The sequence below is a fragment of the Callorhinchus milii genome, unplaced genomic scaffold (genome assembly GCF_018977255.1).
Source record: "Callorhinchus milii isolate IMCB2004 unplaced genomic scaffold, IMCB_Cmil_1.0 Scaffold10, whole genome shotgun sequence".
NCBI classification, from domain to species: Eukaryota; Metazoa; Chordata; class Chondrichthyes; order Chimaeriformes; family Callorhinchidae; genus Callorhinchus; species Callorhinchus milii.
Window position 1 is genome coordinate 2,015,158 of NW_024704751.1, and position 27,976 is coordinate 2,043,133.

General features: G+C 45.2%; 2 protein-coding genes across 5 annotated transcripts in view; both read right to left on the minus strand.

Moving 5' to 3' along the window:
- Positions 1 to 728: 728 nt before the first annotated feature.
- ovca2 (OVCA2 serine hydrolase domain containing) lies at positions 729 to 20,881 on the minus strand. 2 transcript variants are annotated; one of them, XM_007906193.2, is made up of 2 exons: positions 20,779 to 20,881; positions 729 to 3,179 (listed from the first exon to the last, which is right to left on the minus strand). In XM_007906193.2, exons 1-2 carry the CDS (start codon positions 20,879 to 20,881, stop codon positions 2,659 to 2,661), a joined length of 624 nt encoding a protein of 207 aa, XP_007904384.2. In that variant the 3' UTR covers positions 729 to 2,658. The 2 variants fall into 2 exon arrangements, with proteins under 2 accessions (XP_007904384.2, XP_042194320.1); XM_042338386.1 differs by lacking the exon at positions 20,779 to 20,881 and adding an exon at positions 5,439 to 5,610.
- Positions 20,809 to 27,976, minus strand: part of dph1 (diphthamide biosynthesis 1) — a 277,432-nt gene continuing 270,264 nt past the window's right edge. For all 3 annotated transcript variants that reach the window (XM_007906191.2, XM_042338384.1, XM_042338385.1), the window contains one exon: positions 20,809 to 21,344. In XM_007906191.2, coding sequence (XP_007904382.2) covers positions 21,216 to 21,344 — 129 coding nt within the window. In that variant the 3' untranslated portion in view covers positions 20,809 to 21,215. The remainder of the gene's footprint in view (positions 21,345 to 27,976) is intronic.

Genomic DNA, 27,976 nt, shown 5'->3' on the forward strand with positions numbered 1-27,976 from the left:
TCGGCAAAGCACTTTTTGAGACATTTTCATTTGATACAGTGCTATTATCAAATGCAAGGATTATATTTATTGTAAGTTATTTTTAATGTGCAGTCTCATCATTCTGTGAAGGTCCATTGTGATTTGGCTGAGTGCAAACGCAGCAAATGGCAAGTCTCAGAGATTTTGAAATATGCAGCTGCCAAGCTGACCACATTATAAAATTAGATCATTTTGAGCAATGGGAAAAAGTATGCAAGAAAAATAAGTCTTGCTTACCCCAACCAAGGAGCTGCTAAACACATCTCCCTTATTGTTGATAACACAATGTTTTAGCATAATTTATTCTACAATAATTTTGATTCTGTAAACTTCATATAATTGTATCAAGATTCACCATCGCTGTATCAAGATGTTTGTTTAATTGATTCAAATTGTAAAATAAAGTTTAAAAACTAAATAGGAAACTGGCACAAATTAGCTCCTGTGGTTGACAATATAACATTCGCTTCATTTCTACTTAATCTCTGGTGATTTTGAAACTCAATTTTATATGTGCAAGACACCACATAGAGCTGGTTAAAAGCAGCAGTTGAAATAAAAAAACAGGTAATAGAGATAAATTATATCCTTGCTATTTCAGTAGATTAAAAAAATCCCAGATGCCTGGGGACTATCAGCCGCATCATCCAATTGGCATAGAGCTCAAATTCTGTAATTAAATATTTAATTCTTTTACTCACAATCAGTTTTTGCATTAATATAATTTTAATATTTGCAACCAGGTATAAACTGCTTATTTCAACACTCATTGCATATCCATGTGTCCCTGATCTGTAACAACGTGAAGCATGTAAAAGATGTTATGAAAATAGCTTATGACTAATAGCTGTGGTGACACTGAAACTGATGCAGGCAGGACTGAAAAATTATTTTGTTATTTTTCACCATTTCCTTAAACCCCACAGTTCTTCCCCTTCCATATTACTTCCTCAGGTGTGGATGGAGGCAATCCTGTTCCTAGACCTGCTAATGTTGATCTGCAAAACAGCTGCTGGGTGAGTCACAAGCCTGGCAATTGGTGACTCTCTCTTGAGTCGGAATCTCCTTTATGTCACCTCCCACTGGTCCTGGGGACTCAAAACCACTTTTTTAACACGTGGTGGTGCAGTGTTTCAAGAGCTCTGATTTGATCTGGATTCTGTGCCACAATTGTCTATACCGGGAGTGTCCCAATCCCAGATTGGCCCAAGTGGAGGACCAAGCTTCTTTTTACTGAAGAAATAAGAAAGCTCAACACAGAAGCATTTAGATGAAGGCCTGACAGCAGGCTACCCACCTGCCTTCTTATATGTAGAGTTATGCGTTACAGTGGAAAAGGAGGGAGAGAAAATAACCTGCATGAAATACTTTAGTTCTTTGTTGGTACAATAGGTATTGACAGTATCTGAGCAACAGAGTAAAGAATATTTGTTAATTAAATTAATTTGCATAACGTATGAATGTCTCATAAAGTTAGTAGTGTTTGAGCTATGGAAGTCTCTGTAAACGAGGCCTAATTGTATTATTTATTAAATGATTATGATCAGTTATTCAGGAAAATGTGGAAAGGTTTCAGATTGTATCAACATTTCTTTCCCTGTTGAGTGTTAGTGAAATATTGCAGATTGAATGACGCAATTCTCCAAAATTGAGTATCTACATAAACATATAAGAACGGATGGCTCAAAAACTCAAGCAATGGGACTGCTCGGTGATTGACCAATAACCTGCACGTCTAAACCTTTAAATATCAAAAGAACGAGATGAGCATTCAGGACAAACTAGGTGAAGCTAACTTACTCAACTGAATGGCCAGTTACAAAGAATATTTTACCAGTATGGAGACCTCATAACCAACAAAATCCCAATAATGCACGTTGCACTCACTCTTGTCTACAGATTGGCCGGACTGCCCACCCATGCAAATATATACAGAATGCCCTTTCTTTTAAGCTTCTAGTCTGAAACCTGTTTAAACATTTTTTTTGGCTTACATTTGATGGATCGGTTTTGTAAGAGAAGATGACAAGAAGTGAAAACCAACCCAAGAGAGATGACTGCAACAGTCCCACAGCAGCTGGCTTTGTACTGAAAAATAAATTAACATGAAATAAACTCCCATTTATTAAAGTACAAAGTAAAAAAAGGGTTAATCACACTAGGAACAGAAATTTGCTGCATCTGTAATACATTCGCGAGTGCGTCTTGCCTTCTAACATTGATTGCCATGCATAATAACCTGGGATTTTTCTTTACTATAATAATAATCCTTGCTTTTGATATAGCGCCTTATCATGTCTTCTAGACGTTTCAAAGCGCTACACAGAATATACTGTAAAGTGAATTGACTGTACATTTTGTGGGTGAAACGCAGCAGCCAATTGCGCACAGCAGCGTCCCACAAACAGTCATGGATTAATTGATCAAATTTATTATTTTTTTAAGGAATAATAACCCCTGGAAAAGCGATCCACCAATCAACCTACAACCGTGTTCCTACTTACTGCTAAGTAAACTAAAGGCATGTGGAGTAAGGACCAACATCTCGCCCCATATTAGGGAAGGACCTGTACAATCAACTGTGTCAAAGCTTCAAGGAACCTGAGTGACAATCTTTTAACAATATTCTCCAGCATTCTATGCTGCAGCTTTTTTTTCCTGAAACTTTTCTAGGAACTGAAAATAAACTTGTTTCTGAGGTGCTGAGGCAGGAACAAAGTGTCCACCTGGGTGAGTGAGAATAACAGGGTCCACAAAAAGGGTAGATAACTCTTGGCTCATCTCGCCAGCAATGACACGGTCTGTGTCTCCAAACACATGCAAAGAAGGAAGAGAAATGGGCTCCTTGTAGAAATCAGCGTGAAGTTTAGATCGGCTCTTGAAGCCTGCAATGAGGATTGCAAAATCAAAATAAAACCTGGGATCTCCCTTTTGCTTGAGGGTACATATCATGGAGACCAAAGCAGCTCCCTGGCTGAAACCAATAACGCCATCAAATGGGCCCAACTCAACCATGGCTTTAGAGACTGTCTCCAAGGATTCGTCTAAACCTTTACAGGTGTCCACCTGGTCTAAGGCATTAAAACTGTCTTCTTTTGGATTTGAGAACCACCAGCCACGAGCATCTTCCATCTGTGTCCCAATCGCGCCTTGATTCCCTGGATCAATAAAACGTAGCATGAATTAATACTTCAAGTGCTGTGAATCATCAGGGCAAAGTATACCATGGACGCTGTTTACCTTTCTGCATAGTAGGAATGGATTTATTTCAATCAAAAATGACTTTAAATTCACATCGAACCATAGAAATTTACAGCACAGAAGAAAGCCATACATCCCAATGTGTCTTTTAAGGAGCAATCTTTATAGTCCCATTAACCTGCTTTTTCTCCATCCCTTTGTTAAGGATGATGCCTTAAACCCTTCTGGAATAGTGAATGATTTGTGATTCTTAAGCATAAATAACTTCTCGAGATGTATCTATTCACATTAGTATTTTAGGTTGTTATAAGATGGACATTATTGCCTTTGTGGGTTCCAGTACTGGTGATATTTAACTCTTGATTTCTGTGTATTCCTTGGGTATGTGAAGTGAGGTACCTTTGGCAACTCGGACAATTATCGACTCAATCCCTGGATTTAGACATCAGTCTGTGCCGAGGTAGCAGGTTGGGTGCTACAATTGTCCCGAGGGAATGGAAAATCAACTAGGGATCCAACTCCTTATAACTAACCAGTGCCACTTACTGGAGAATCAATCCTGGGAAGGACAGGATTTGGTTTGGCTGCGATACACCCAGGATTGAACAGCTCCTGCTGCATCGGCTCACACATGAAGAATGACAATTGGGTGCAAATAGGTGGCATTACAGTCAATTCACTTTACAGTGTGTTCTGTGAAGCACTTTGGGACGTCCTTCCGACGTGAAAAGCGCTATATCAAATGCAAGGATTATTATTATTATTATTAGTGGAACTGCACTCCAGAAACGTCTTTAGGTTGGGAAGCGCAGAATTGGGGCGGGGGTGGGGGAATATTTAAATAAATCTTTTTTATATTTAACAACAATCTTTACATTTGATGCAGAGCCTAATACATGAAAATGTCTCAAGGTGCTTTGCAGGAAACACCCGTCAAGTGAAGTGACTGTGTATTTGTAGGCATACGACCACTTTTTGGGGGTTCCGTCGGGTGTCCTGACACACGTGGAAACCCGTCACCGTACTTAAAAGAGTACCCAAACCAAACTGAGAATTCCATGCATCCCACCTACACGTGGAAATCCCAGAGATAAGATTGTGGGAATGTAATGCGCTCTCTCTCTCTCTCCCCGGAGGGACACGTCCTGCCTGACCTAATTCCGGAAAGTATTGGGCACGGGTTGACCAGAGCCAAGGCTTGCGAAAATCCCTGGAAGCGCTTGGCGAGACACTTTACAATAATAAATATAATAATAATAATAATCCTTGCGTTTGACAAGAGCGCTTTTCCACGTCTTCTCGACGTCTCAAAGCGCTTCACGGAATATGCCGCCAAGTGAATTGGCCGATTACTTGTGGGTGAAGCCTTTCGAAGCCTCTGTAAGGCGCTCTGTCGAACGCAACGATTATCGTCTCCATCAGTGGACTCACCCACAAGACATGCGGTCCATTTACTCGACGGCGCGGCCCGTGAAGCGCTTCGAGCACGTCCCGAAGCTGCGATAAGCCGCGATATCAAATGCAAGTCTTATTATTATTATTAATATTATTGACATCTCTGACTGCCGAGCTTCCCTCCCCCCCCGCCCCGCCCCGGCTTGGCTTGCGGGGTTAACAGGAGCTGATTGTGTGTGGATTTATATGTAAGAGTTTACATATATATATAATATATATATAATATATAACGCATTTTCTGAACCGGGGGTTTTGTTGAGGGGCGCGTTCCCGCCTTTTTTTTTAAAAAAAAGCCCCCAAAGGGCTGGAAGTGGTCGTCGCTGTCACTCACCGTCTCCGGGGCCCGACTGGGGAGAGGCCGAGGCCGAGGGGAGGCCCGGCTGGGGAGAGGCCGAGGGGAGGCCCGGCTGGGGAGAGGCCGAGGCCGAGGGGAGGCCCGGCTGGGGAGAGGCCGAGGGGAGGCCCGGCTGGGGAGAGGCCGAGGCCGGGGGGAGGCCCGGCTGGGGAGAGGCCGAGGCCGGGGGGAGGCCCGGCTGGGGAGAGGCCGAGGGGAGGCCCGGCTGGGGAGAGGCCGAGGCCGGGGGGAGGCCCGGCTGGGGAGAGGCCGGGGGGCCGGGGGGGGAGAGGCCGAGGGGAGGCCCGGCTGGGGAGAGGCCGAGGCCGGGGGAGGCCCGGCTGGGGAGAGGCCGAGGCCGGGGGGAGGCCCGGCTGGGGAGAGGCCGAGGCCGGGGCCGAGGCGGCGGGTCCCGGCTCCCCCCGACACTCAGCCGTCACAGGAGGCACCTTGAGCGGGGCCGACACGTACAGCAGCTCGGCGTGTCTCCGCAGCAGTTTGCGCAGCGAACCCGTCCGCTCCCGGAACGTTTTCTCGTTCTGTCGGTAACCGTGAACGCAGAGGAGTCGCAGGAGCGGCGCGGGCGGCGGCGGCGCCATATGATGGACGGAACGAAAACACAGAGGGTTTCCGTCCGTAAAACAGGTCCGACTGGACAACCGGAAACCTGGTGTAATGCCCCCCCCCCACCAACACCCCCCCAAACAACAACAACAACAACAACGGCCTTCCCTCCTATACCTCACTCAAATAGCCACTCTGTGTGTGTGTGTGTGTGTGTGGAGAGCCCAACGCAACAACAACAACAACTTGCATTTGTATAGCGCCCCTCACGGGGGGGGGGGGGGGGGAGCGTTCCGGAGCCCTGCAAAGCTTTTCTTTTTTGGGGGGCGGAGGGGGCGGAGGGGTGGAGGAGGGGCGCGGGTGGGCGAGTGGGTGGGTGGACGCCCACATGTGTTGGCACAAGGGTTGCCACCTCCGATACATGAAAACAAATTGCCACCAACTCATTCGGACACCTCTACTTTTCAGAAACGTACTCCCCTTTTTTTATATTATTTCCCTGAGCGACTATATGGCACATTAAACCTTAGACGCGCAGCTTGAATAGATCACGACGACGGCGACAGCAACAACTTACATGTACATCACGCCACTCGTGCAGGGTGGGTTCTCTTCTCAGAGCCCTTACAATATTACAACAACAGAACGGGGTTTGGAATAAAAGCGTGAGGTTCGCGCTTTCATTAAAATCCGCTCGCTTGATTGAAAAATGCCATCAGGACATTAACCTTCCCAGGTCCTCAGTCTCTAATGTCCAAGTGAACGATGTCCACTCCTGAGCCGGTCTCAATTTTCCGTGCAATTTTGTGTCCTCAGCAAACTCAATCATTCTTCTAATTCTCCACATCAACGTAATTATTAAATATAATGAAAAGCAGAGGTCCGTGGACTGATCCCTATGGCGTGTCACGATTCACTACCGCCCCATTAATGAGTAGCTTCTGCTTTGTCTTGTTAAGCCAATTTTCTATCCTATTAGCAACTGTACACTCAATCCCGAAAGGCTTCACCTTTTCTCACAAATGCTTCGTGAATGACTTTGTAACATTTCTGAAGGTCACGATATGATTCCCCTCGTTCACTCATTACACTATCAGGGAAATGTGACTGAAGTCGTGTTGCTGCCAGAGGAAACTGCAGAATTGCTGAAAGACTCCAGCGCAAATATATTTACAGAGCAAAGCTAAGCAAACTTTTTTTAAAACTTCCTTTTTGAGGCATGGAACGAGGAGAAACAATTCTCATTTCAAACTTACATTAACAAGAATATTTAGTCCCAAACTAAGTTTCTTTCTGCATGTACTGTATCACACCAATTCCTTGGACATCTCAGAGTGAGTGCTTCTCCGCATTTCCATTAAGTTGACTTCTAAACTTTCAGTGCAGTGAAACGTGTGTACAATAATAATAATCCTTGGATTTGATACATCGTTTCATCGCATTGTTGAGACGTCTCAAAGCGCTTCGCAGAATATACTGTAAAGTGAATCGACTGTATATTTTGTGGGTGAAACGTGGCAACTAATTGCGCACAGCAGCGTCCCATAAACAGTCGTGAATTGAGTGAGCAAATTATTATTATATATATATTTTTGAAGGGAATATTACCTCCAGAAAGCGATCCGCCAATCAGCTAACAACCTGGGTCCTACTTACTGCTAGGTAAACAGAGGTGCGTGGAGTAAGGAAAGTTGCCCAACATTTGCCCTGCCTGGGAATTGAACCCTGGACCTCTCGCTTGTGAGGCGAGCACTCTAACCACTGAGCTACAGGACTCCATGATTTGGAAGGTAGTGGCTGAATAATAATAATAATAATCCTTGCATTTGATATAGCGCTTTTCACGTCGGGAGGACGTCCCAAAGCGCTTCACAGAACACTCTAAAGTGAATTGACTGTATATTTGTGGGCGAATGCGGCAGCCAATTGCGCACAGCAATGTCCCACAAACAGTCGTAGATTGAAAATGACCAATTTATTATTGTTTTTGGTTTTGGAGGGATTATTATTAGGCTCTGTGTGGAGTAAGGAAACTTGCCCAAGGTTTCGCCCTCTGCCTGGAATTGAACTCAGGTCTCTGACTTGCAAAGCGAGTGCTCTAACCACTGAGCTACAGGACTCCACGAAGTCAGGACTTTGGGTTCCTAGCCTATCATACTAGTGACACACCTTTGCAATGCTGGGTATTATATTCTTTGGAAATATAAAATATTATATGTATGTATGTATATATTATAAACCAAGCAAAAAGGACACCAGAAGGAAATGTCCTGGGAGGTAGTGATTGATGTGAGATGGAGACTAATGGAAGTGGAGTCTATTTTATCTAACTTGATAAAAGACAACCTACTTACAACAGCATCTGTCTCTGACTCCCACATATTACATGTCAGAAATTGTGAACTGCAAGATAAATGAACAGTATTTGTGAGTAGAACATGGGGGGTGTGTGTGTGGGGGGGGTGGGGGTGAAGAGTAGAAAATGAGATGATGATTTATACCCTAGGAATGATCTGTTCATCTGCAAACCTCCCCAGATGCTGGGTGCTCTGAAAACAATGGGGTAGGAAGGAGCATTGATGCAGTGTCCCTGGACAACTTGGATCCATTCAGGTGCAATGGAAACACCTGTGAAAACTGGAGGATATTTAAAAGGGCATTTCAGCTTTATGCTAAAGCAACCATGCTACAGGAAAAACTATTACTGCAGTGATGTGCAATATTTCAGCACACAGAAGAATGAGAGGTGCGGGAATTATTGGAAAACTGGGAATTGCCTAAAGAGCAGTGATTATGGCACGGCTACAACAGCACAATAATAGGAACAGGAGTAGGCCATTCAGCCCCTTGAGCCTGTTTTGCCATTCTATTAGATCACGACTGATCTGTACCTCAACTCCAATTACCCACCTTTGCCCCATATCCCTAGATACCCTGACCTAACAAACATTAATGGTAGAACCAATCTCATTGTAGAACGTTTCAAATTTGTTAGGCCAGAAGTCAAAGGCACCTCGGTAATGTTCACACACAACCACAAGATTTCTCTGAAGATCAGTAAATGTGTGAGTATGGAATATTCCAAGATCAGCTGATCAGAGCTAGATTAGTCCTGAGGATCAGACAATAAATTAAGCAGCAATCTGCCAAACGTAAAATTAACCCTGGAACAGGTGATAGAGCTAATCCAAGAGGAGGGACTATCAAGATTTAGTCTCTAGGAACTTGATGTGCTAGATGAGGAAAATATGTAAATAGATGAGATTCAGGGAAGACATGGGTTGGCAAGGCAGATAGCGTACTCGAGGAACATACAGGCAGACCAAGGCAAAAACTGGTGTTATTCACAGAGGAAGGTGGTGCCAGCTGAAGGGAAATAATGGTACGTATGTGGTGATTACAACCATTTTGCAAGAGTATGCAGTCCAGGAGGTGTAGGAAACCAAGGGGGAAAGAAACAATTAAAACAGACACTGGACAAAACTGGGAAAAGTTTGGACTGACTGATCAGGGGTGCGAGAATAGGGAGCGCGAAGCAACCATTCAGCAATGCACTTAGTGAACAGGGAGCAGGATATAAGCTCATCCAGGTCAGACTCCGAGTACATGACAGAAACAGACGACATTGGAGCATCAGTGGACAAAGCATGGTGCACGTCGACAAGCAAGTAATAATAATAAAATATTATTACTAATAATGCTTGCATTTGATATAGCGTCTTATCATGTTGTCGATGTCTCAAAGTGATTCACAGGATATTTTGTAAAGTGGATTGACTGTGTATTTTGTGGGCGAAAAGTGCAGTGGAGTCATAGATAATAGCCCCGTCTGGACTGAACCTCTATGGATGATTGATGGAAAACAATATCTCAACTGCACACTTAAGAGCCGAGGCTAGGCCAATCTCACATCAAACTCAGCGCATAAGCAACTTGGAGAATCTCGGTGAAACGCACTAAACACTCACTGTGGGCAAATTAATCACCTATAATGCACAAAACATCGATACACGCGGCACAGTGCATAAGTGCCAGAAGGAAAAGCAAGACTTACCATGTTGAGTTTTACGTCCTGAATGTGGAAATAGAACCTGTATCAGGATCACCAATAATGCAGCAGATGGGAACGTCAAAAAGCGTAAATGAAGTCAAAAGCCCAGGAAGACTGATGAATTGTATTCTATTTTCTCGAACTCGATAAGAAATAACCTACTTCAAATAAAACCTGCCTCTGTTTCCAATATGTTACTCGGGGGGGGGGGGGGGGGGCGGGGGCGCTGCATTGTCAGAGGTGCTGTGCTACCTTTCTGATAAGATGTTAAACCAAGGTCCCATCTGTTGGCTTAATGCAAAATTGAGTCTATGAATTTTCCTGCTCTGAATGGCTCAGTACCTCACTAATGAATGGTGCCCCTGGCAAAATAGCTGCACCAAATCATTTGAATGGAATAATAATCCTTGCACTTGACATAACGCTTTTCACGTCTTCGAGACGTCTCAAAGCGCTTCGCAGAATATACTGTAAAGTGAATTGACTGTATATTTTGTGGGAGAAACGCGGCAGCCAAATTGCAAACAGCAGCGTCCCCACAAACAGTCTTGGATTGGGTGACCAAATTATTACTTGTTTTATGATGGATTATTATCCCCATAAAAGCAATCCGCCAATCGACTAACAACCAGGTTCCTACTAACTGCTAGGTAAACAGAGGCGTGCGGAGTAAGGAAACTTGCCCAACATCTCACCCTGCCGGGAATAGAACCCAGGTCTCTCGCTTGCGAGGCGAGTGCTCTAACAACTCAGCTACATGTAAACCATTTCTTTCATTTTGTTTTACAAAATATGAGGAACTTGATGTTTATATCATTGCTTAAAAATAAAACAAGAGTGTTCCTCTTAATGAGCTTTTCCTGCTTTGCATTTTGAGACAGAGGTTTGATCCGAACAGAGTTTGTTGTGCCTGTGAGCTCTAATGTGAATAGCTGTTGAGCTTGGAGACAGATTTTTACACTTTAATTACCCTTTTCTGGCACCTCAATTTCTTAGGTTATGAATTATAGGGTCCTGATGGTGTTAAGTATGTGTGAAGCATAGTTTTAACTGGTTTAAAAATAATAAGCATTGGCACAAGGGGAGGATGGATGAAGACAACACCATTCATCTTGCTTTCTGTATTGGTACCGCCCTGCTGGTTAGCTCTTTGTTATCTGAAATATAAAGTCCTATTGCACTGTCCTAGCTATTTCAGGATTTCATATTTATTTAGTCAGATATTCCGTAAGTTAGCAATTCTAAGCATGATGCAGCGCTAAACTTAACCTATTTTCCTCTATCAATCACTTTCAAAGTCCTCCATGTCCTCCCTACACACCTGCCCTCTCCCCCCGCTCAGCGGGCTCCGGCCTGCTTCACATACCCCACATCGCCTGTCCCACCATTGGTGGGTGGGCCTTCAGCCACTCTGCCCCCACCCTCTGGAACTCCATCCTGCAGTCCCTCCACCTCGCTCCCTCCCTCGCCTCCTTCATGACCTGTCTGAAGACCCTGCTCTTCAACCGTGTCTTCGATCACCCTCCTTCCCACCCCTGCCCTCCACCCACCCCGATCCCAACCTCCAGCTCGGGTCCAAAACACTGATTGTCCAGCTCCTTGGGACGTCCTCCCGACTTGAAAAACGCTACACAAATTCACTGTGATGTGATGTTAGCCCTGAACAAAGCATTTTTCACATCCATTCAACCGCATTCCTTTTTTTCTCCTAAAAACAGGATTCCCTCAGGTGATAGAATGAGTGATGCCTGTGAAGGGGGAGGGAGGGGAGGAGAGGTTTGTGGAAGGTCTGCACTTGCTGGGCTCGATGGTTTCTTCTTGTTCCATGCTTCCCACATTCTTACAATCTGTCCCGTCAAACAGGAAACTGAGTATAGATGGGACCGGAAAATAATAATAATAATACTTACATTTGCTATGGCACATTATCACGTCATTGAGAGGTCTCATAGGGCTTCGTAGAATACATTGTAAAGAGGGGTGGCTGTGTATTGTTGAGGTGAAATATATACTCCACATGAGCATGCACCCATCTCAGTCCCCTCTCCTTACCCCCCACACCACCATATTCCCTTCACCCTCATGTACTCTTGCCCTTTAATATTCCTCTTTTTTTCAAGCATCTGACTCATTTTGGAAAGAATTGGGAAACACTCCAAACATTCCTTCTCACTGAATCTCGTTGGCGATTTCAACGCATTTATCTGGCGTTTAATTTTAATTTGATTGCAGACAAGACCTATAAATGGAGCAGACTGAATACAAGTGAACGTGGAATTCATCCAAAGAGCGGAAGTACTGAGCATCTGGTGAATGATGCAGAAACAATTACCTCGCGCGTATTGCTCAGGTCACATATGTGAAGGAAACATTCTGCGTCCAACGGTTTCTCACTGAGTATTCTGGTCACACAAACACAATGATAAAATATGAGCTGTTAGCCTGTCTCAGTCGTGTTGCTGAGCCTCTGAGTCAGAAGGTTGAGGTTTCACGCCCCATGTTGGGGCTTTGAATTCACAGTCTAGGCTGATACTCTTAATGCAGTGCTAGGATTACTGCCGTCGGAAGTGCTGTCCTTCGGATGAGACCATAAACCGTTGTCCTGACCTACTTTTCATGGGAACGTTAAAGATCCTATGGCAGTTACTTGAAAAGTACAAGGTGACCAAAAAGTCATGATACCATTACAATATCTATTAAGTCCTAAAGAAGTGACAATTTGTTTTAGATAACAGGGTAGACATCACGACTTTATGGTCGCCCTGTATCGGGAAGTTTCTCCTGGTGTCCTGGCTGATAATTCCCCTCCCACCTTCCCATTTAAAAATTGGTCGTTCATTTCATGGCTGTTCGTGGGACATTGTTGTGCATAAACCAACTACCGCATTTGCCTACAAAAATGCAGTCACTACCCTTTACAGTATACCTTGTGCTTTGAGATGTCTCAATGATGTCTTAAACTATATCAAATGCAAGGATTGTTATTCTGAGGTTCATTATTGCACCAATTTTAGTCAGTCTCTATTGAGGTAAAGGTCTCTTTCAAGATCTTCTGGTTTATATTTTTAGTTCCCTGAATTTCATCCACTTTAACAAGAGGGAGAATAAATTGGATCCGTGTTGATGTGTGACCCCACTGGGAACCACTGGTAACAGTGTCGTATCTCTCTCTCACTTCGGTCCCTTCTCAAACTGGTTTATTTTAAAATTGGTTTACGCTTGCAGCACCGTTGAGTCACCAACAATAATAATAATATAATAAGGTAAACATTTAGATTTAAGGCTGTAATACATTATTGAACAACGCTATTCCTGGGAGCCCTGGCTGAGGTAAATTCAGGGGGTTTTTGTAGCAAATTAATCTCAGGCCAGAGAGTGGAATAAATTATGGAAATAAGTGCATTTGAATGATGGCGCAGAACTAAATTTTTAAATGGCGTCTTTAACGCCTTCTTTTGGAAGCTGTTTTTTTCTGGTGGTTGGTAAGAACATAAGAATTTGCCGGGTGAAAGAAGACCAAGGTCCATCTAGTTCGCCTTCCATCATCCACCATCCTGGCAGTCAGTCGCTTGACATGTTGTGTCCCAAACTATAAGCTGTTATCCCGAGAAAATATTTTCCAGCCAAAATCTATCTAATTTGGCCTGTCCCACGTCCCCCGACCCACCATCCTCAGGAGGGTCTTGGAGAGGAGTCTGTGCGCTGCACTGATGGAAGCCAAGGATGGAGGGTTGGGAAGTGAGCCTATCTCACAGACACACACACACACATACACAGTCTGAATTGAGGATGAAGAGAGAAACAAAGATCCCTCTTTAAATTTATTGCACCACAAAATCGAATCCCAACCTTCAAGTCAAAGCAAAAATTGCCTATAATAACGTCAGCTCGTGAAGCAGGTATTGTAGGTAACGCTGAAGGATCTAGAAGCTTGTGCAATGGAGTAACAACACCTTGCATTTATATAGCGCGCCCTCACACAGGGTAGTGTCCCAGAGCGTTTGACAGTGGTGGAACACGACACAGAGTATGGGGCATTACATTGTTACAGCGCCTTTCAGGTCAGGAAGACGGCTCAAAATGCTTCACACAACTGACTAGGAACTCCAGCTGGTGACAGATTTACGGCCTGGGTCGGGGGGGAGTGGGGAGCTGAGGTGAGACAGACATGGACACAAAACTAACTAAAGCACAGCTTACAGCTTGATCAGCTCGCTGCTTTTTTTTTGTAGCACAAAACCTTCCGGACCTTTGGCCGCCACCTCGTCGTTGATTCAAAGGGTAAAAAAAAGTGCCACAGCAAAAGTGACTACTGCGCACAGTAAATTTCTTGGTTACACCAGTCGTTAGCGACTTCCTTATTAACCTGCAAGCTTCGTGTCAGATTTTCAGTTACCGTGGTGCTGAAATGTCTGCTTTAGTAGTGGCTGATTATACATTAGCCATAATGTCAGCATCGCTGGTCTACATCTCACTGAAACCAGGTTATTACTGTCAGTGTAATCCGTTAATTGCTTTGCACTGTTGCTGTAATAGCCCTGATAAAATATAGTCATCCACAAATTGCTTAATACCAGACTTTCCTTTCCACCTCCACGACTAGATTTCTTAACCCGTGATTCCCAGCTCTGTCCTGATATAATTCCACTCCCCAAAAGCCGCTCATGTTCCCGGGACCTGCAGCCCCCGAGGCCTCCATCATTGCAGCTTCTGTACCAACCACTGGAGATGTTGTATTCAGCTGGGATTTTTCTCCCCTCCCAGTCACTATGCAGTGCCCCCCACCCCCTACTGCACCCCCACCCCCGCGCACTCATTTGGAAAATACATGCCTATGGACATTGTGGAGTCCTGTAGTTTGCGTGCTTGCCTCGCCTGCGAGAGGACCCAGGTTCGATTCCCGGGTCGAGCAAAACCTTTGGCAGGTTTCCTTACTCCACACACACCTCTGTTTACCTAGGGCTAAGTAAGAACCCGGTGATAATCCACCCCCCCCACCCCCCAAAATATGGTCACTTAATCCATGACTGTTTGTGGGAAACTGCCTTGTGCAATTGGCTGCTGTGTTTCACCCACAAAATACACAGTCACAACACTTTACAGTATATTCTGTGAAGCACTTTGAGACGTCTCGAAGACGTGACAAGTCGCTATATCGAATGCAAGGATTATTATTACAAAATATTGTAATATTTGGTCATTTTCTCACATCAGGTAGATAGGATCAAGCCTTGATTGTGATGGGATTTCCTTCCCCCCCACCCCACACCCACCCCACTTCCCCATCTCACTCCCCTGTCCTATGCTAACAGTGCAGCGGAGTGAGGGGGGGGGAAAAGGGGGGAGAAATTCCCCTGAGATCACTAAACACTGCTGTCCACTCTATGGGGCAACAAGTCAGAATGCTGACACAATACACATTAGACAGGTATTGAAGGAGGCAAGAATGGGTGGGGGGGTGAGGGTGGAGGCTACGAGTTCAACCTTTGCTGTTAGAATAGTCACTCACTCCACGGCTGTTTGTAGGATGTGGCAAATTGGCTGCTGTGTTTGTTTGTGTTAGCCTGTAAAATACAGTCACTACATTTGCAGTAAAATGCTCTGAGGCTATTTGAAAAGTACTCCTGACGCGAAAGGCGCGATATCAAATGCAAGTATTAATAATAAAAAAAATCCCTGCATTTGATACAGCGCTTTTCACGTCTTCGAGACGCCTCAAAGCGCTTCACAGAATATACTGTAAAGTGAATTGACTGCATATTTTGTGGGCGAAACGCGGCAGCCAATTGCGCACAGCAATGTCCCACAAACAGCCGTGGATTGAAGTGACCAATTTATCATTGTTTTTTTTCTTGAGGGATTTATTATCAGGCGTGTGTGTGGAGTAAGGAAACTTGCCCAAGTATTGTTACTATTACTATTATTATTATTAACAGCAAGGAAACTGTGGCCTGTAGAGCAGTAGCACATTGCTGGTCAGAGCGCTCAATCGATGTAGAGAGAGAGAGAGAGAGAGAGAGAGAAAAAAATTGAAGATAAATAGATTATTTTTGGGCAAGCCTTTTTGATGTTATTGCCTGAGATACAAAGTACTCATAAAATTCAAACTAAAACCCAAGCTCGCTGGCACCGGGTAAGAATTCCATATAACTGCACACTCCTGGGGGAGTGATTGCTGACAGTCTCTCTCCGCAAGCGATATTGCCTTATATTTTAAAAAGAAACACACGCTGAATGTCCGCGAATCCTCGAGTTTTCAATAACAAGCCGTGGTTATAAATCAAGGAAGATCTTTTTCCCTCCCAAAAAAAAACGGGTTTCTGTTTAATAGTGGCGAGAGACTGAACCCCAACAGTTATTCTCTCCACATTATTAAACAGAAAAAAAAGTCACAGAGGTCCGCGCTTTCTGTTGCTCTCTATCAATTCACAATTTTCGCTTTGGCTTTTTAATCAAGTTAGCATGTTTCACAGCAACAAAGTCTCTCAGCAGGTGAGGTTGCCGATTGCTATTTCCTCCCCTCCCTCCTTCTCCCCTCCCAATTTTTTGCAAGCGTTCCCTGCGCCAAACTGCGCAGCCTACCGTCTCTCCCCAATGCCTGCCGATGCCATCACGTTGTGTGCCACGGGTGACCTGCTGGGCAACAAAAACCTGCCTCTACATCACATCCTCCCATTGCAGCATCACCCATTTACAACATGGCGGCTTTCACGTAAGGGAGGACGTCCCAAGGCACTGGACAGTCAGGGGTTGGGACCCGACCTGGGGTTGGGATCAGGAGGGGTTGGAGGGCAGGGAGAGTAGGGGTAGGAGTTTGGCCGAAGGTCGAAGAGGAGGGTCTTGAGATGTGCCTTGAAGGAGGCAAGGGTGGGAGCGAGGCAAAGGGAATGTGGGATGGAGTTCCAAAGGGTAAATGAAAGTTAGACGTTGCTACTGTCCTGGCATCTCCCACCATCTGACAAGCTCTCTCTCTCTTCCAGTGTTCACTTCTACATTTCTCTCTCTATCTTTTTAACCAGGGCTATTTTTCCATGCGGCAAATACAGCCACAGTCTTTACATAGATTAATGCAGAACTGCTTCTGAGACTCCAAGCACTCATTCATTATTTAATACCAACTCACAGCAATCTCACACCCTCCACAGACAAGTCACTGATCTCGCCAGTAACTGCAACAGCACCGTTTGGAAATCCTCGAAGAAGATGGCTTTTATTTTATCGATACTCCTTTGTTTTCCCTCCCAGCGAACCTCTCGAGTTAAATTGACAGCTTGACGGAATTTCAAAGAAATCCTTTTATCTTTACGGAAAATGGGGAAAAAGGCTTCGGCACCCAAAAATTTGCACCAGCAAAAAAATAAAATAGCGCACACTCTCTAAATTCACATGGACAAGAAACTGTAGATACAGGGAAATTGTTATTGGCTTTCTGGTGTAGTGTTGACAGAGGCTGTCAACATCACTGTCAGACTGCTCAATGTTAAGTGGCAGCTAATCTGAATATGTTCCAGTACCAAGGAGTTCAGAAACAGAAAATATGAAGAGAGTTTGATTCGATCTGTCTGTACTCGGTAGCTCTTTAAATGGCAACTGGTCTCTCAAAGCACATTCTCATCCTAACTGATGAACAAATGATTTAATTTGCTGTTGCTGCTTCACATTGACGTTCTGATGAACAAGAATGGTTCTCTTCTGGGGAGATGGACTGACCTTCTGTACAGGTGTGGTTCTCACGTATCTCTGTATTTTCCTTTGTACAGGTAAGATCACCTCTGTATAAGTATAGTCACCTCTGCTCAGGTGTAGTCTCCTCTGTATAGGTGTATTCCCACCTGTACAGGCACAATCCTTACTCCCCTCTGTGCAGGCAGGGTTTTCTGAACAAATCTGCCCCCACTGCATTTCCACAGTGCGATACAATTATTCTGGGTAAAGATATATCCTGACAGCCACATCCTGATTCTCAAAGTGTTTGTGATTTATGTACACATGTGTGAGAGTATGTGCCAACATAAGTTTTAAGAAAGTATGTACATACCGTGTTGTGTGTGTGTGTACACATGTGTGAGTATGTGCACCTAGGTATAAGTGTGTGGATTCCTGTAGTGCAGTGGTTAGAAGGACGTTATATAAATGCAAATTGTTGTTGTAGAGCAATAGCTTCACAAGTGAGAGGACCTGGGTTCGATTCCCGGGCGGGGCAAAATGTTGGGCAGTTTCCTTCCTACACACGCATCTGTTTAGCCAGCAATAAGTAGAAACATGTTGTTATTTGATTGGCGGATCGGTTTTCCGAGGGTAATAATCCCTTCAAAAATTAATACATAAATAGTAACAATAACAACATGGTCACTCAATCCACGACTGTTTGTGGGACACTGCTGTGCGCAATTGACTGCGCGTTACGCCCACAAAAATATACAGTCACTACACTTCACAGTAGCGCTGTGAAGCGCCTTGAGACGTCTCAAAGACTTGATAAGGCGCTATATCCTGCTTAAACATCTTCTATTCTGCGGCTCTGACCTCCTCAACCTACCCAGCGTATCCCTCAGTGCGCAACCTAGGCGTCAGGTTCGACCCACAGCTGTCCTTTCTTCCCCACATCCGGTCCCTGACGAGTATCGCCTTCCGTCCACCTCCGCCACATTGCCCGCCTTCAACTGTACCTTACCCCGAAACACTCGCCACCTCCTGACCTTACTTCTCAAATGCCCTCTTTGCCCGTCTCCCCAGTTCCAGCATGCACAGGAGTTGATCCAAAACTCCGCTGCCTGCATATTCACCCGTAATAAACTCTATACTCCCATCACACCAGTTCTAGCCAAGCTCCACTGGCTCTCCATCACCGAACGGGTTTATTTCAAGATCCTCACACTCGTTTTCAAATCACTTCATGCCCTGGCACCTCCCTACCTCTCCAACCCGCTTACCCCCCAACCCATAACCCATAACCCACTGCCTCCGCTCAACGAGCTCCGGTCTTCTGCATGTCCCCTGTGCTCCCTGTTCCACCATTGGTAGCCGCAGTTTCAGCCACTTCGCCCAAAACCCTGGAGTACTGTTCCCCTATCCCTCCACTTTGCCCCTTCCTTCCCCATTTTCAGGTCACGCCTGAAGACCTTCCTCCTCCCAGCTCGGCGTTGTGCTCTGCCACTGTCAAGCGCTCTGGGACGCACCCAGTGCTATATAAATGCAAGTTATTGTTGTATATCGAATCCAAGGATTATAATAATAATAATAATAATCCTTGCATTTGATATAGCGCTTTTCACGTCGGGAGGACGTCCCAAAGCGCTTCACAGAACACACTGTAAAGTGAATTGACTGTATATTTGTGGGCGAACGCGGCAGCCAATTGCGCACAGCAATGTCCCACAAACAGTCGTAGATTGAAAATGACCAATTTAATTATTGTTTTTTGTTTTTGTAGGGATTATTATTAGGCTCTGTGTAGAGTAAGGAAACTTGCCCAAGTTTTCGCCCTCTGCCTGGAATTGAACTCAGGTCTTTCACTTGCAAAGCGAGTGCTCTAATCACTGAGCTACAGGACTCCACAATCATATAGCTAGAGGACTCCATTATCATATACTAGTTGTACCCATTGCAGCTTCGCTTGCAACCAAAGGATCCAATATGGAATGTAGATTGAGACACAGACAGACACACAGACCGACATTTCATCTTTATCTATCATCATCTGAGAAGACTCCTGTGGGAGGACTTTATTCTTCAGTTTCATTTAATGGGCCTTCTCTCTTTGGTCTAGCATTTTTACTTATCCTTGAAAGGTTTGATTTTCGCTTAGGCATCTTAACAATGATAAATATAAATGTATAATTTATCATCACTGAGGACGTCCTGCCGACATGAAAGGGGGGCTTTAAAAATGTAATTTTGTTGTTGTTGTCACGGCTTAACTTCGTCTGTGTCCTTTATTTTGTTCCCGCCGCTTGACGACGTGCATGTTCTGCGACGCAGAATGCCACAGTACCCCTTTGACTCAGAGGCCACCAGGTGTAACTGCAGCGAAAAACGTAAAACTGGAATAACTCATAAACGATAGGAGATACCCAAAAACAAATGTGCCCATGTCACTCCCAGATGCAAGACCTTTCCGATGAGATTTAAATCGTGCTTCTGCGTCAATCGATTATTGAGATCCTTCTTGAAGCGCAGATAGACATTGTTGTTTTATTAGTATGGATTATATATATGCATTTGTACTGTTATTTGAGTGTACGTTAGTGCATGTGTGAGTGTGTATATGTTAATGTGTACATATATTTGAGCGAGGGACACATACCAAACATGGACTGTCACACACTAGCGTAGGCACAGTGGACAAAGTTTACTGCAGGTAATCTGAACAGTGTCACTGGAAAGAATTACTCCGGTGAAATATTATCAGCACCTACAAGTGTTTTGTTTCAGATAGCTTCACTGGAAGTACTTTGTGATCCTGCTGAAAGCCTTTTTACTGACATCTTAGATTGAGGAGGTCGAGTTTGTGCAGAATCAGGCAATATAATTGAAGTGTGATTGAGACCTTCACTTTAATTCCTTTCTGATTTGAAAGGGAGCATTCAGGGGCCTGACATTTAATTTATTACTTCTCTCTCATTTTTTAATTTCCTTGCAAAGTTTCTCTCGCTTCCACCTGTCAGCCCATTGATAGAGAGCGAGAGTAGGGCCCACGGCGAGCTCCCGGATCATTCTGACCAGCTCACCCCCAAGATAATAATAATAATCCTTGTATTTGATAATCCTTGCCTTATCATGTCTTTGAGACATCTCAAAGCGCTTCACAGAATATGCAATAAAGTGGATTGACTGTATTTTGAGGGCAAAACGCGGCAATCAATTACGCACAGCAAACAGCCGTGGAGTGAGTGACCAAACTCCCTGCTCTTTTCGAATAGTGCCTTTGACATCCACCGGACCTCAGTTTTAATGTCTCATCCAAAAGACGACACCTCCGACAATGCAAAGCCCCCCCAATCCCCCACCAGGGCTACTGGAGCATCATCTTAGACTTATGGTCGTTCAAGTCCTGATGTGGGATTTGAACCCATAACCTTCTGACTTCCAGGCAAGAGTGTTAGCACTTACCAACCCGACACACAAAGAAAAAAAATAAGGGTAGACTCACGGTGACAAATTAAAAGGCTGTCAAAATGAATCCTATTAACTTCCACTTTATGGTTGGGTGCAAAGGCGATCATATCAACATCTCCAGCTACCCAGATATCCATCCCTTGGGTCTCGCTGCTTCGGCAGTAAAAGAATGATGATGTGAGCCCATTGCTAGGCTCCCCACCCACACGGTCAGCCTAACAGGCTTCTGTTGCTGTTCTCAGAAAGGAACGGGGTTCAACGTGACTCGAGCCAAAAAGGCTGACCCAGAACTGAGGGGCCTTGCAAGAGACACTCACTGTAACACCGTCTCTGCTCGTGGATTTCCAGTTCCCCTTGTTCTGTGGCACGTGGCTCAGATTAGGATTTGCTCCTCCTCACCGCGTGGTTCGGTGGATGAACGTTGCTGAACGCAGGGTGGGTGGAGCAGGTGGTCCTGCTCTGGCTGTGTCCTCACTGTGCTGGAGTGGGGGGCTGATCTGTACTTCGGTCCTTGACTGAAATCTCCTGCTGGCAGCTGCAGTCTCCGCACCCACTCTGTTCCGAGCTTGCTGGGGGCAGCGTCTGTCTCGCTGCTGCGTTCTGCGCCGGGAACAAAGTCACATCCACAAGATTAGTTTCATAATAATAATAATAATGATAATAATAATAATAATCCTCGCATTTGATACAGCACCTCATCATGTCTTCGAGACGTCTCAAAGCGCATCACAGCATACACTGTAAAGTGAATCGACTGCATACTTTGAGGGCGAAACGCAGCAGCCAATTGCGCACAGCAGCGTCCCATGCACAGTTGTGGAGTGAGCGAGTCACCAAATCATTATGATTTTTTCTTTGGAAGGGATTATTACCACCGGAAAAGCGATCCGACAATCGACTAACCACTTACTGCTAGGTAAACAACAACCACGCGAGGCAAACCACAACTGTGAAGCGCTTTGAGACGTCTAGAGGACGTGAAAAGCGCTATATCAAATGCAAGGATTATTATTATTATTATTAACACCTGAGGCGTGCAAACAGCACGAAAACAGGAGCGCGCGCGTGTATTTGTAAGTACCTCCCGGGAAACTGGTTCTCTGGGCTTCACAATAGCACCCAGCGGCATGGGACAAGGGAATCTGCAGTCGGTTTCCATAGACGTGGATTAAGAACAGGTTCAATTCCTCTGGGTTCTGCTGCTCGAAATTCTGACTGTGGCCTGTAGGTGGCGATGGCTGACCTGTTCCGTGGCAGTGCAGGCTGGGGGTTGGTGGGGGTGGGGTTTACAGTGACTTATTGCGAGGCTTTGCCGTAGATTTTTTTCGGGGGGGGGGGGGAGGAATTTATTTTTATTTTATAACAGGCAACAAAACAAATATCACCTCGGAACAGAATTAATCGGGGATGCAGAAATTTCTCCCACTCAACAGCTGCGAGATGGGAAGAAAAACTTAACAGTCAGAACAAAAATAATACGGTGTTGTACTAATTAATAATCCCTTCATTTGATATAACGCCTTTCATGTCAGGAGGGTGTCTCCAAGCGCTTCGCATGGTTTTGGGGAGGCAGAATGTCTGTATATGTTGTAGGCGAACGTGCAGCTAATTTTGTGCACAGCAAAGGCCCCACAAACGTCTAATGGAGTGAACGACCAATTTTATTTGATGTTGGGGGGATTTTGGCCAGGGGGAGAGAAACTTCCTTCTCTTTCGAATAGTACCACAAAATCGTTTACGTCCACGAAACGGGCAGACATCGGTTTAACATCTCACCTGATGGCACCTCACCGCCGCCCCCAAAACGGCACTGGAATGCCAGCCAGGATTATATGAGATCAAAGACCCGATGGGAGACTTAAACCCACAACCTTCCGACTGATAGATGAGACGCGGCTGAGCCAGGCTGACACCTCAAAAGGAAATCACCAGGAAAACTACACAGTATAGATTTGTCTCTGTCTTTGTCTTCTCACGGGCTTGGTCAGTGTATCTGCTGTGACATGTATCTGATCCCCTTCCCCCGATCTGAACCCTTTCTCCTCACGCAGCCCGATTTCCTTTGCAGTTTTAGGAATACACTGCGGGTTTTTGTTCCTAAAAGTAAACATCTGGTTAAAGAGGCTGCATTTTCCCCTCTTTGCGTTCCCGCAAGCACCGAGCGAGCCTCAGGCATTTTACAGGAACATTCAGTGAGGGCACCGAAATGGTGAGGGAACTGGTGATCTGATTGGGAAAGGGAAGAAGTGAGAAGCAAGGAGAAAGAGAGAGAGAGACAGAGAGAGAGAGAAGTGGGTGAGAGGGAGAGAATTGGGGGAGGGAGAGAGCGAAAGGCGGGGGGAGAGAGAGGGAGAGAGAGGTGGTGGAGTGAGAGAGAGAGAGGAGAGGGAAAGAAAAGAGAGAGAGAGTAGAGAGAAGAAGAGGAAAGAAAGGGTAATAAGACAGGAGTTTGGAGCGAGAAAGATGGGAGAGAAAGAAGGAGATAGAGGAGAGAGAGAGGTGGGAGAGAAAGAAGGAGATAGAGGAAACAGAGCGAAAGATGGAAGAGAAAGAAGGAGATAGAGGAGAGAGAGAGAAAGATGGGAGAGAAAGAAGGAGATCGAGGAGAAAGAGAGAAAGATGGGAGAGAAAGAAGGAGACAGAGGAGAGAGAGAAAAAGATGGAAGAGAAAGACGGAGATAGAGGAGAAAGAGAGAAAGATGGGAGAGAAAGAAGGAGATAGGGAGAGAGAGAGAGAGAGAAAAAAATGGGAGAGAAAGAAGGAGATGGGAGAGAGAAAGGAGGGACAGAGAGAGAGAGAGAGAGGAGGCACTATGTATGGTGCTCTGGCTCTCCTCATGCCATAGAAATCCACTGGAACCTTGTGCTTTGATCGTTTGTAAATCTACATTGATAATCTGCAACGTGAACCCTCACACATTGGGGGTGTGGGGGGGAAGGCGGTGGGAATCCATGGTACCTGCTGTTCCTCTTCTCCTCCTCCCTCCCCACCCCCCCCAATCAGGTTACTCTATGATCCACTGGCTTGTTGTGGAGCCAAATAGAAAACAGAAGAAGATTCTTGCAGGACCTGAAATGGGATGTTTGATGTTTTCAGCCTCTCTGCCCCCACACTCTGGAACTCCGTCCCACAGACCCTTCGCTCTATCCCTCCCTTGCCTCCTTCAAGGCATGTCTCAAGACCTTATAATAATAATAATAATAATCCTTGCATTTGATATAGCGCTTTTCACGTCAGGAGGACGTCCCAAAGCGCTTCACAGAACACACTGTAAAATGAATTGACTGTATATTTGTGGGCGAACGCGGCAGCCAATTGCGCACAGCAATGTCCCACAAACAGTCGTAGATTGAAAATGACCAATTTATTATTGTTTTTGGTATTGGAGGGATTATTATTAGGCTCTGTGTGGAGTAAGGAAACTTGCCCAAGGTTTCGCCCTCTGCCTGGAATTGAACTCAGGTCTCTCACTTGCAAAGCGAGTGCTCTAACCACTGAGCTACAGGACCTTCCTCTTCGACCTCGCCTTCGGCCATCCTCCTACTCCCATCCTTCCTGCCCTACACCCTCCCTGATCCCAGCAAGGCCTTGGTCTGTGCTGCAGAAATTTCTATGGATTCCCCTTTTAAAAGCTGTTATTGATTCTGCTTCAAACAGCGATTTTAGTTTGGTGGTTCCAGGACTAATCTAAACAATTCCCTTCCCTTTTTCTGTTGGTAGTGATTTGAAACCCGTGCCCTCTAATTACTGAACACTGACCAAAGGCATTTATATCTCCCTGCAGATTGTGTTTTCATTCTCTCTGCCTCTGCTGATGGCAAGTGCGGTCGGTGTTATTACAGTGAAGGACTTGGGCTTGTCTTTGAATTGCTGCCCACTCGAGGCTTGACGCCAATCTGGTGAGAATGTGCTCAGACACCATCAGTAACCTATTGTTTAATGTGATTGTTTTCAATGAAAACTATCGACCTGTCCACACAGACTTGCATCTCTGCTCTTGCCAGTGAGAGAGAGATGTGGGGGCTGAGGGGGAAAGAGAGGTCAGGACGACTCACAAATCTGTCAGCCCCCAACGCACCCCCCACCACCCCCCTACAGGGTAGGAGATATCTGCATGATATTCACTCTCCTGATCATCGAGGCAATTGAAAAAAATTGAACCTTCTGTGTGTCAGCCTGAACTGATTCATTTTGGTAGCACTTTCACCTCTGAGTCAGAGTTTGTGGGCTGAGGCCTGACATTGGGACTTAGAGCTCATCTACTCTAGTACAAATTACATTCATGTTGGGAGGACGTCCCAAGGCGCTGGATAGTCAGGGATTTGGACTCGAGCTGGGGGCCGGGATCGGGGAGGGTGGAGGGCAGGGAGTGTGGCCGAAGGCTCGGTCAAAGAGGAGGGTTTCGAGATGTACCTTGAAGGAGGCAAGGGAGTGGGAGCGAGGCAAAGGGAATGTGGATTGGAGTTCCAGAGGGTGGGGGCAGAGGCTGAAGGCCCAACCGCTGATGGTGGGGCGGGACGGGCCAGGCGGGGACGTGGAGCAGGCCACAGCCTGTTGAGCGGAGGGAGCGGACAGGTTGATATAGGGTCAGCAGGTTGCAGAGGTAGAGAGGGGCAAGGCCGTGGAAGGCCTTGAAGGCGAGGACCAGGACTTTGAACTCTTATCCTCTGGGGCTTGGGGAGCCTGGTGTGGTTGAGGTGTATTGTATTTCCAATGAAATGTTAAACCAAGGTCCTGTCTCCTGTACAGGTGGACATGGAAAAATCCATGACACGATTCGAAAAGAGAAGTGAGTTTATTCAGGTGTCCTGGCCAACAATTCCCAAAATAAAATTGGTCATTCACTTCATTGCGGTTTCTGAGACATTAATTAGCTGCTGTGTTTCGCCCACAAAACACAGTTACTGCACCTTACAGTGCAGTATCCTGTGAATCACTTTGGGACGTCCACCTTTCTTGAAAGGCATGAAACCAAATGTAAGGATTATTAGTATTACATCTGAACGTGAGCACCGCCTCAGTAACGAGGGGTGATTGAAACCAAAAACAAATAATTGGATAACAAATAAATAATATGAATTATCCTTACACTGATCCAGTGCCTTTCACATCGGGAGGTCTCAAAGCGCTTTGCAGGATTTACTGGGAAGCGTAGTGACTGTGTATTTTGTAGGACCTGGCAGCCAATTTGCACACAGCAATGTCCCCACAGACAGCTATCAAGTGAATGATGGATTTTATTTGGGAGATTGTTGGTCAGGACACCGGGATCTACCTAGTCTCAGCCTGAAGGCTATTTTCCTTTTTTTTAAGAACCAGTTTCCAAATTAATGCCGAATTTAAGAATTTTCCACATTTTGGTGTTGATTGAGGCAAACTGAACTACAGATGAAGATTAGGGGAAATTTTGGAGACATCCGATTCTTCACCGTGATGTGGAATAAAGACCAGGTGTTTACAAAAGTCAAAGTCATATCAACTTTTCTTGAAATGTCAAATTCTCCAGTGGAGCAGACACAATATTTTGCGCAGTAAATTGAGGCTCTCTTTGTTAAGTGACACTTCCTTCAGATCAGTTAGGAACTACCGATAAATCATCGAGTCATAGAATTATACAGCACAGAGGGAGGCCAGTCGGCCCATCGCGTCCGTGCCAGCTCTTTAAAAGAGCTATAGAATCCCACTCCCCCACTCTCTCCACATAGCCCTGCAAATCTGTCCTCCCCAATGACCAGCAGGCACAAAGGTTGGAAGCATTTTTCACACAAAGGATAGTGGAAATCTGGAACTCTCTCTCCCCAGAAATGCTGTGGAAGCTGCTGGATCCATTCACATTTTCAAGACTGAGATGGGTAGATCTTTGTCAGGTCAGGGGATCAAAAGATGGGTAATTGGAGTTGAGGTACAGATCAGCCATGACCTTAATAGAATGGTGGAACAGGCTTGAGAGGCTGAATGGCCTCCTCCTGTTCCTATGCTACTACAGAGTCCACTCCTCCCTCTCTCATTCTCGTTCCTCCCGCCCTCCTCTTGATCAAGCATGTTGCTAAGTATTTCCTTGTGTTACGATACACCCTGCCCTGAGTCATAGGCAGCCTAAATGCTGGCTCCTCAACAGCTGAAGTGTATTGATTGCTCTGAATCGTGCTCTTTACATCATATGTTGTAAAATCTAAGAGCTGCAGTTAAGAGACATTCAATTCCGTCTAATCACGAGTGTGAAGTGAAACATTTCAACAAAGGCTTTATTGATCCCCGTGTTTGGAAACAGTTCAAAAGTTGCTGGACCACAATTCATCTATCAGTTGGTGCTAAAAAAAATCGAGACCTCATTACAGTAAATTAACATTATGTACAATGTACTGAATTAACGATGGTCAGCTACTACCACACAAAGGCTTTGCTAGTCCGAGCCTCACCTGCATATTCCTATAAGTGTATCTCCAACCGTGGGTAAATCTGACCAGCCATAGCTCCAGATAGATTGGTCATTCACCTCGTGGCTGCTGGTGGGACACTGCTGTGCACAAGCTGGCTGCCTCACTTCCTATAATAATAATAATCCTTGCATTTATTATAGCGCCTTATCATGCTTTCGAGATGTCTCAAAGCCCTTCGCAGAATATATTGTAAAGTGTGTTTTGTGGGTGAAACACAGCAGCTAACTGCGCACAGCAGCGTCCCACAAACAGTCGTGGATTGAGTGACCAAATTATCAATATATATTTTTTTGGAAGGTTTATTATCCGTGGAAAAGTGATCCGACAATTGACTAACGACCGGGTTCCTACTTCCTGCTAGGTAAACAGAGGTGTGTGGAGTAAAGAAACTTGCCCAAGGTTTCGTCCCACCCGGGAATCGAACCTGGTTCCTCTCGCTTGCGAGACAAGTGCTCTAACCACTAAGCTACAGGACTCCACGTTTCCTTACAAAACACATGGTCACTAAACTGAACAGTAATTACCGTGAAGCGCTTTGCGATGATTCAATGTGATGAGGGTATTATATCACATGCAATGATTATTATTATAAATATTATTTTGATACAAAATACACAGTCATTACAGGTACAGTATATCCTCTGAAGCACTTAGAGACCCTCCTCCCAACGTGAAAGGTGCTGCATCAAATGCAAGGAGTGTCATTATTCCCCCGATTGTTCAGTGGATCTGTGAACTGCACAGAGTGTCTTGCACTCAATCACTGTCCTCAGTGTCCCTGAGCTAGGCAG